This window comes from Etheostoma cragini, chromosome 6, assembly GCF_013103735.1.
Source record: "Etheostoma cragini isolate CJK2018 chromosome 6, CSU_Ecrag_1.0, whole genome shotgun sequence".
Lineage (NCBI taxonomy): Eukaryota > Metazoa > Chordata > Actinopteri > Perciformes > Percidae > Etheostoma > Etheostoma cragini.
In genome coordinates this window covers 2,024,049-2,034,649 of record NC_048412.1, presented here as the reverse complement: position 1 = coordinate 2,034,649, position 10,601 = coordinate 2,024,049, and the positions used below count along the sequence as shown (strand labels likewise).

The window sequence follows — 10,601 nt, the reverse complement described above, 5'->3', positions numbered from 1 at the left end:
AGAAAGAGCTAAATCACTGTCCCAGCACCAAACACACCCAGGTGCATGATGGACACCCAACCTATCCTGAGGCCGAATCACTACAGACACGGGCATCAGCATTCAGCTGTATAACCATTAAAGGATAACTGAAGCGTCAGCTCTGTGTTGCTGCTGGTAAAATTTAAAAAAAAAGAGAACAGCTTGCAAATATATATTGGACTACTCACGGCTTCTTCCCCTCCAGCGTGTTGAGGTGGGTCTCCAGGGACTCCAGAAGACTTTCTGGGGCCTGTTGAATGATAAAGAGAAGGTGGTACAACAGGTACACATGGGTATGGTCAGAGAAGGTAGACAATACTGATGGTACTCTACATTAGAAAAATAACTGGGCTATTCCTTTCCATCACATTGGAATTACAAGTTTTAAGAGTTTGCATATTAGCCACAGGCAACCTATGCCGCCCCTTAACTAAACGGACTTCTTGTGTGTACATCTTGTCATGGAAAAATTCAGGAGCAACTCGACTCTGGATACATGCACAAAGTTTACCACATTTTGATGACTTATGCAGAGGCGTAGGCAGAGAATCAGAAATGAGCAGTGCAGTTTCACCACAATGTAGTGTCACCCCAAAATCTGAAGTTCTTGTCTTCCTGAAGGTGTATTTAAATTCATGCTGGACATACAAGATTTAGAGATTACCAAATAAGGTCCTTCTATAAATCATCTATGCATATGTGAAGATGCTATTTGTCATAATTTACAACACGCATTCCTATCTGTGACCATCTGGTTCAAAGAACATCTCATCCATCCGGTGTTGGTAGGAGTGTGTTACTACTGTGTGTCTGAATGTTAGGTGTGTATGTATTAACTTCCTCCCCTGACCTTGGCGGGATGGGAGATGTCACAGTGGTACATCTCCTCAAAATATTACTGGAAGATGTACAGAGCATCCTGAAAGATGACAGAGGTGGGTGTATTATTTTGTCTGGCCAGTGGGGGGCTAATATCCTGAGAGTTGCTGTGACATCATGTGATATTCTCCTGGCACACTCATAATCATCTTCCTTGTGCAGATTTTCAGAATAATCTAATCAAGATTGACCTGACAGCATTGACTGACTATTCTCTGTGAAGTCATGCATTTGTCTGGTTGAGCTCTTCACTTTAAATTCTTATATGTTTCTGTGATTTACGGCAACATAAAACAACCTTCACACACCCAGAACAGGGCTACTGAGTATGAATATTTTTGGAATACCAACCAAATGTGTCCGTAGCATTGAGATTCTAAAATTCAAGTTGGGGTATCAAACACGGGACAAAAAAACTACCATAAAATTGAAATAAAGAGAACAATGTTCCAGCCCGCCACGATGCAAAGCAGCATGCTCGACCAGGCTAAATGGGACACTATCACCTCCTGACATGCATTTAAAAGAATAGTCTTAGCAAGCCAAGCTAATTCAGCCAATAACCCCACTAATCCACTTTCCTTAATTCCCTGCTTCATTTTCTAGATCCCTCCATTTAAAGGCTGTCTCATCTATTATCCTTAGAACCTTGAGAGACTAACAAGGCAGAGAGGCTGATCATTTATTGTCTTGGCATCGAGAGAGCTGGGTCGACCAATTATCATCCAGATTTTAAATGGGTTGTCCTCTCTGAGACATGAACCGGTGACGTTCTCGTCTGTAGATCCCAATATTAAAGTTGCTGACAAACTTCCTGTGGCGGTGACAGCGACAGGCCTTCAGGCATATGTTTGGAATATGATTGGATGTGACGGATTCTGCCATCTACTCACAGCTCTAAAAAATAACACCCAAGTGGATATGAGTGATGACATAACACCTTTCCACTCCACAGTCAGTCAGATGGTAATGTTAGTTTGTCTATTTTTTTAAAGAATTATTTTTGGGTATTTTTATTATTATTGACCGGACAGCTAAGGCCGCAGGTCGGCATCAAACACTGGCCCGCTGCACCAAGGCGTACATCTCTATATATGAGGCTCCGCTCTACCAACTGAGCTATCCAGGCGCCATATTCTTTTTTGTGCTGATGTCATTCCTCCTGGAAGGGGAGACTGACATTAATCCACAATAATTTGAGGGATCTGACAGATGGCTATAGTTTGCTCTCTGCACATTGATGGAACTTCATCACCCATCCGGTATCTTATTTTTAAAGACAGGCCATTAAGATATGTTGGTTGGGCTGGGAAGATTAATGATGTTATTCTCCGAATCTATGGAAGAGTATTACTTGGAACACTGATGCACGTTAGCTAGCAAGAAAAATGGTGGCATCATTGAAAAAGTGTCCCTGACAGAGTATTTATCAGATTAGCACTGAGACATTGTTGCACAATGTTCTACAATTTGTCACACTGATGTTAACCAAAACACCAAAAACAGAGCTTAGCTTCATGCTAAAATCCAACCAGCGTACCAATAGGATTCACATGCTTTTCTAGCATTTTAATAACAGTTGCATATAGACATTGTTTGGAAACTACTACAGGACATCAAGGATCCCTTAACTAAAAAGGGAGATGGAGCAGGGACTACCTACTACATATGTTGTACAAAAAGCATTCGCAATTACGTAATAAACTGGGCCTACAATCACATGTAGGGGGCTCTAAAACATTTATATACATACCTATTTGGATAGAATACTAAGCTATTAAAATAGTTGTTGGAATACTTTGATAAATCTTGTTTTAATGTTAAATATTAATCCTTAGGAATAACTGTATCTGTGGAAGGCCTTAGTGACCACCACTATAGGCTAGACTGCTATTAATATGTTGGATTCATTTTTTACCTAAAAAATGAATTTTTGTAAAAAATACTTTTGTTAAACTTAACCATAATTTGGAGGCCCATCTGCATTGGCTCTAAGGACCCCCTAGGGGTCACGGACCCCCTGTTGACGAGCACTGAGTTTATGAATTTTAAATGTTCTGGATTTCCAACACCCCATATTAATTTTAAGTGCTCTACAATACAGTTACTGTGGGTTCAATTGAATCAGACAGCATGCTTTTCATGCAAGTCATCCACACTGCCATGTCTGAAAGAATGACACACACACACACACACACACACACACACACACACACACACACACACACACACACACACACACACACACACACACACACACACACACACACACACACACACACACACACACAGATAGAATAACCTTAGCCCTTAGCTATAGAGTTCCCACAAAAGAACAAACACACAAATAGCTTAGAAGCCTGGGACTACTGGGATGAGAAATTCCATGTACGTAGGTTTCTCATCCTGGGAATCACTTATAGTCAGTGACCAAACAATTAGAGATTGAAAAAGGCCAAAATAGAATCTGTTATGGAAACTCTATAGCACAATTTGAGGATAGCAATCTGTTGTGCGTTTATACAGTTGTTGAACTAAAACCATGTTTAGCTAAGAGCTTTAGCAGCGTAAAACAGCGGCATTGCTCAGCGTATCACAGCGTATCCGATCAGCTCTTTCTGTCACATCATCCCTCTTCATCAGAGCGCCTGATGTCTGTCTGCTGGGTGTGCACTCGCTGTGCAGAGTGCTTCAATTCAGTGCACTCGGAGAGAGTTCAAATGTTTACTAAGCTCTGTGCTTCCCAAAGCTAGCTCTGCGCTCGCTACTCACACTCTCAGCCTGAATGATCAATCTGCATCTCTGGAAGTGAAAAGACAAAGAGGGCATAGGGGCCATCAATCAACTACAACCACAGCCCATTGGTTGCGTGGAGAACGTACTGTAAGTGCACATGGGGCAAAGAGCGATACGTCTACTTTTCACAGCATAGTGTAGCTGGATTATCAAAGAGGAGCAATAATGCTGAACACAGCAGGAGAAAAACCAGAGAGTAGCTTTAGACGTTCACACGACATGCAGTAGTTAGAAACAACACCGACATGCTCTGTTAGTATGCAGCCTGAAAAACAAAAAAAGGCTCCAGTAAAATATTTTTTTTTAAGATAAACATAAGGAAACGCCGTTTTCTATCTTACCTGGGTGAGTTCCGGTATGTCATTTTTGTCTATTCCCACTTGCTGTAAAAGAAGACAGTGACATTTCAATACAACTGTTCCCAAACTTGATTTAGCTGCTATTCAGTGATATATAATGTGCTCTGCAGGCTACCTCAGCGATTTTGAAGAATTCTGAAACCCGAGTCATTCGTGTCAGGAATCTTTTGTAGATCTCCAGCCCGTCTTTACACTGGCTTCTCTTCATCTGGAAAAACTTTTCTAGAAAAATAGAATTAGAAAAATTATTTTTCCTGTTAAGGTAAAGCATAACTCTGGGGAAATTTTATGTTTTTGTGTCAACAAATCCCATAAAAAGACCAAAACCAACAATGAATCTAATTGACATGTATTGTCTGTGTAGCCGAAGCCTGACATCTTATTCCTCTGTGGTGCCATAAGGCGCCATTCACATTGTATGCGGCATGCGCGGCACCCGCCACTAGGTTGCGTCCTATTCCCAAAATATATTTGCTGTGCTTGACGCCGGGCTCGGCGCAACATAGGCAAGACTTTGTAGATTTACGTCATACATACATGCAACAACATTTGAATGCATGTCACGTCTGCGTCCGGTGTTTACATTAGACGTGTAGTACATGCGAAATTGTGTAGGCTTCACAGCGATTCCAGTAGCGATTTAGTGGTGAAGATGTTGCTGTTTGAACCAAATCAAAGCCTTGGCACTTGCCCTGATTGCTAGGATATATGGAGGAATATACGGCGTACTATGTGAAGTGCGAATGATCAGCGAGCCAAACCAGTTCAATTCAATTTTATTTATGTAGCGTCAAATCACAAAAACAGTTATTGCACAGCGCTTAACCATCTGCACTGCAGTTAACCACTATTGATCCCACATACAGTGTTCTGCCACTCACCAAAGCACCAGATCTGCGGATAAAAATAGTCCCCAACAAATACAATCATTTACCCCTGTTTGAGCAACGTTCGCTAAAAAGTACAGTGCTCAACTGTTTCAGAATATAACTTCTTTTTATTACCTCTATGTATTTGTGACCTATTTTTTATTGTTTTTTTTCAATCAAAAATGTGTATAATAATCCTATATTTTAACGGTACCTAGCTTTTATGCATTCATTATTTAAATGTCCAGTGTGTAACGTGTTTAGTTAGTTTTATTAAAATCGGTGTTGCCCATTCACAAAGTTGTTCTTTATCATGAATATTTACCATAACCATCAATTCAAAGTATTCCAATAGGCTTATATTTGCATATATTATATTTGCGCCATCTTGTTAGTCAATATGGGACATACAGAACATACTGCTCCGCCTTTCGCATTTTTGATGTCACATGATACACTCACAGGTGCTGCTAACGCTGCTAATGGGTGTTATCGCTTCCACATGGCTAACGTCAACAAGGCAGTTTGTAGTACTCACCAAAAAACTCACTTTAGATAACATTTTGAAATTAATAAGAGTTAAACAAGGTAAAGCTGCATGGAGACGTGCTTTGACATCTTGGCTTTTTGAAGCATAAAGGCTACCATAGCTGTTAAACATACTTTGAACAGCATGGCGGGAAAGTTGATTGCTATATAGGAGCTCAACGCTTGATGGGAGAAATTCCTCCACATTGGACCTTTAATGACTCCAGTGATAAACTGAAGGGAGTGACTCTTTACCTAGCAGGTTAATGATGCCGTCATTGTAGCAGGCATATAACTTGATCAGATCTTTGAAGAGCAGGAGGAAGCAGGCGTTTATCACCCCATTGTTCAGGTCCGGTGCATGCACCTGCCGACAGAAATCAAAGCCAGGAGGAACGGCGTGGTTAGCATTTGGAAGATGAACAGATGGAGCACAAAATAGCTATAAAATGACAAAAATCCAAACGGTATTTAATGAAAACATACAATTTTGACAAAGGCGGATATTGTCAGAAGCTGATATTGATGTCTTGTACAAAAGAAAATGTTTCATTTTTCAAGCACCGCAATATTGGAGGCATACCAAATAAAGAATTTCACATCACACAGTAAAAAGTTGTTTGAAACACAGCAACTCAACCGAGTTGTCAAAAAAGAAATGTTAAGGTTAAGATTGGATATGTACACGTTTTGAGCCCCGTGAATGTTTATTTTTACCTCTTTTGGGGAGTGGTTTCATATTTTCTGAGGGGGAAAAATCCACCTTTTCTAAATATAGGGGTGGGGTGACTTCTCCCCTGCATCCCCCAAAAAATCTACCCACATGATTGACATACATACATGCTTTGTTTTGTTTTAATTACAGAAGACATCCTTAAATCCAACCCTCTGATGGCCCTACGTGTGAAAAGGGCTGTAATTGACATGTCTTTATAGACTGCTTTTTCCTGCTTGTAGCACTGAGCTTGGTTAAAAAATAAATGAATTTGTTCCTTATTAGCGAATGACACTCACTTCAAAATCCAGCAGTGAGTCAATCTGGCTCTGCAGGGTGGGCATTCCTTTCAACAGCTTCTCCACTGACATGGTCCTCATTACTCCCTCCGCTCTGAGATGGAGGGCGACAGAAAGAAATAGAAAATGTTACAACTGCAGACAAAAGACGCCCATCCACATCTGTCTCTCAACACATATAGTATCCACTAAATATGTCTGATCTCTATTCTTTAGTCTGCATATATATTTTACAATGCCAGATATTTAGCCAGAGGGACCTTGTGTCTGCCAGCTAAACAGAGCTGTCCACTCTGTGAAAGTGAGTAATAACCCATTCTGTATTCATCTCTGCACTCAGTACATGCAGTAAACCATGCACTTGGCCCAACGCCGGGCTGGAGTCCATCCCACACAACAGCACCCCAGTGGGATGTGTGTTATTTTAAGTAAGAAGTAAGAAAGGGGCATGTTCTGCTCCCGGATTAACTAACAAAGCTTAAAAATCAATAAAAATGCTGAGTCATGCAGGGCTGTGTGATGAGAAAGGAGAAACATACCCTTTCTTGACACGGACAAAGTCAAAAGACATCTGTCTGTAGGCGAAGGACTTCTCGTTGAGATAGCGGCTGTAGCGTCTAATGAACGTGGACATGTCGTACCCTGAGGAAGACACACTCATAGGTAAACACATGTGTCAATGTCAACTCAGTGCAGGGTATGAGGCTCTTACTTACAAGGCTTACAAAAACAAAATGTCACAAAGTTTTAAAATACCTTGGATGCAATTTTACTGAATATTTGCACCTGGTGGATGAATATCAGTCTTTAAAAGAAGAGTTACTTTTTAGAAAACAGGAGAAGATTAATACCACTCTACTGTATGCCAAGTATGGAGCTAGCTTAGCTTAAAGACTAAAATCAGGGGAAAACAGTGGGATAGCCTATGGTAAAAAGAAAAAATGCATCTGCTAGCGTCTCTACAACTCACTAATTGATATGCCATATCATTTGCATCAGCCGTACCAAAACCAACATGAAAAAATAAGTTACAAAACCACACTGGCTGTTTTCCCCCTTTTCAAGTCTTCATGCTTAGCTAAGCTAATCGCTAGCTGTAGCTTTATATTTAACAGGCAGAAATGAGAGGTCGTTAATTGTCGGTACACGATCCGTCCTGCCTGAACGATCCGTTCTGCGCATGTGCAATATGTTACGCGGATTAACGACACTGCACAATCTGTTCCCATTGACAGTTAAAGAAAGTCCGTTCGCCTCCACCGGAAAGCTAACAATGTTAGTTTAGCTAACAGCTAATTCGGCTAACCACTAACGAGACAGAATGTAAAAGACCCTCAAAACGTAAATTAACCGTTAAAATATATAACAGCTGTTACGTCAGTTCTACTTCACTTGTGCTCATTTAAAATACAATCACTCAATACTTGTATTTTATTATTATTGTAAAGTCTTAATTTAGCTGTAGCCTGCTTCTCCCCCTGTTTAGTTTGAGTAACGTTATTTTAGGCTGAATCAAGCTAGCGGTTAGCCGAATTAGCTGTTAGCTAAACTAACGTCGTTAGCTTTCCAGTGGAGGCTAACAGCAGACCGCTACTGTGGAACAGATCGTGCAGTGCCGTAAATCCGTAAATCCTCGTACATCATGATTATCATCATTATATCAACATATTGCACATGCGCAGAACGGATCAAGCAGGCAGGACGGATCGTTTACTCTCTTGTCTGTGTGCTAAAAGTGATTAGCTCAGCTGAAAGACTGAAACGGCTAGCAAGGCTCCATTGAAAGGTCAACTTATCTAAAGCTAAATAGTTACTGGTACTGTTCTTATCACTTGCATCTTATCTAATTTTTGGCAAAAAAAGTGGATAAGCTTTATTCGCCAAGAAGTGAAACAATTAACAACTACTGAGTTTTATTTTCTTTGTGGAATCACACGTCTCTTAGCACATTTTTGCTTTCTAAACTCTGCAGTAACTCTAATTACCAGAAGATGAAATATCCATGACAACAGACTGTGAAGCCGGTGTTTATCACCATGGAGATGGGTTAAAATGAGGGGAGCGAGGGATTACGGAGCAGGAACTGAGGGATGGAAATAGGGATAATTGGGTTGTTTAATTGGAAGTAACAGTTTTGTGTTGCACATGTTGGCTGCTTAAATACAGGTGTGAAATGTAGGTGTTGGAAGGAGAAGGGAACAGCATGAAGGGGTGAAGGAATTGGCGATGAAAAGGCCAGAACAAAGGGATCAATCAAGGTTGAAATGATGTAAGGTTGCTTAAAGTGCTCATGTTATGTTTTTTGGCTTCTCCCTTTCCTTTATTGTGTTATATATCTTTTTTGGTGCATGTTATAGGTTTACAAAGTGAAAAAGCCCAATAATTCTGACTGACTAGTAGTCCTTACTTAGGTACTGTCAGGGCACGCCCTCATACTCTGCTTCTGACTGGCTAGTAGTCCTTACCTAGGTACCGTCAGGGCCCTCATACTCTGCTTCTGACTGGCTAGTAGTCCTTACCTAGGTACCGTCAGGGCCCTCATACTCTGCTTCTGTCTGGCTAGTAGTCCTTACCTAGGTACCGTCAGGGCCCTCATACTCTGCTCCTGAATGGCTAGTAGTCCTTACCTAGGTACCGTCAGGGCCCTCATACTCTGCTTCTGACTGGCTAGTAGTCCTTACCTAGGTACCGTCAGGGCCCTCATACTCTGCTTCTGACTGGCTAGTAGTCCTGACCTAGGTACTGTGCATGTGCGACTCCCATCAAAGATGGAATAGAAGTGAGATGTCTCACTCTGTAGCTAAAACAGAGAGCTCAACACACAGGGTGACAAGAGGAACTGCCGCAATGTGCAGTTCAACAAAAATATGGTGTTTTTTGAATATTTAACCATGTAAACCTATTCTGATATAACCTATAAATACAATTATGAACCTGAAAATGAGCAGAATATTAGCACTTTAAGTCAAAGATGGGAAGAAAAGTAACACCACCCACCGTGGGAGCCGGTTTTGTCCAGGAAGTTGGCAAGGTTGAATAAGGTGTTTCTAGATGACAGGAACTGCAAGAATTTCTGCAGCAGAGGACACACACACACACACACACACACACACACACACAGCATTTAGTTTTCTGCCAGTCACTAAATGACAAATGGTGAAATAGCTCAAATTTTGGCAAAAAATAATATATATTGTTTGAGAATTTTGATGAAAGAAATATTTTCATTAATTGACAAATAACCAATGATTACACTTCACAGTTATGAATGAACATATTACATCCCAGTGTATAATAGGCGTGTTATATGCTCAATTTCAAACAGATGGCTCCTTCTTAAATGTAAGAAATGGTTTGTTTGACGTTCACAGCTATCTCAGCGCTTTCTCCATTCTACCACAAAAGTGCCTGTAGTAGAAGAAGTGGAATTGATATCAGAGGTGTGATTCTATACTTCCTTAAATGAGGAAAGAGCAATAAAAGGAGCATGCTGCAGCCTTCATGAGTGGGAGGGTGTGAATATGAATTAGAGACATGAAGGGACCAGGGAATAGAAAGACAAATAGGCTCTGCAGCCTCGCAAGAACAAGCTTACTACAGTGACACACAGACATAAAAGCATGCCCCCCCCCCCACCACACACACTGCTGATGCTTATTAAGTGGCTGCATTTACGCAATACAGAACCTACTAACATAGGTGAGGTTAGGAAGGAAAACCCCTCCCTGATGAAATGGTGAGCTTAACATTATCTCCCCTCCTCCCGTGTTTTATCACTCTCGTTCTCTCTCTCCAGTCATACTCCCTGCATCATCATTAGGGATAATAGAACAGCAAAGCCCTGGCTAAAACAGACATGTCTCCAGAGACAGAAGACACACACACAGTTCTGTATGAATGCAGTATATTGCCTTGTTAATCATAACTGCATTGTTCTCACGCATTTATGACACCACCACCACCATCACCTTGAGTGCTTACACACAAAAGAGACCACTTCATCACAACATACACACACAAACTGAGCCTATTTGTGAAATGTGTGTGTGTGTGTATGCTTACAGTGGGTACGGAAAGTATTCAGACCCCTTTACATTTTTCACTCTTTGTTTCATTGCAGCCTTTTTCCAAAAAT

At 40.9% G+C, this 10,601-nt stretch overlaps 1 protein-coding gene across 1 annotated transcript in view; it reads right to left on the bottom strand.

Moving 5' to 3' along the window:
* Positions 1-205: 205 nt before the first annotated feature.
* Positions 206-10,601, bottom strand: part of LOC117946688 (clathrin coat assembly protein AP180-like) — a 34,597-nt gene continuing 24,201 nt past the window's right edge. Inside the window, exons 3-9 of the mRNA XM_034874977.1 lie at positions 9,464-9,539; positions 7,006-7,108; positions 6,467-6,560; positions 5,708-5,819; positions 4,171-4,277; positions 4,038-4,079; positions 206-271 (exon numbers count right to left, since the gene is read on the bottom strand). Of these exons, the coding sequence (XP_034730868.1) occupies positions 206-271; positions 4,038-4,079; positions 4,171-4,277; positions 5,708-5,819; positions 6,467-6,560; positions 7,006-7,108; positions 9,464-9,539 (600 nt within the window). The remainder of the gene's footprint in view (positions 272-4,037; positions 4,080-4,170; positions 4,278-5,707; positions 5,820-6,466; positions 6,561-7,005; positions 7,109-9,463; positions 9,540-10,601) is intronic.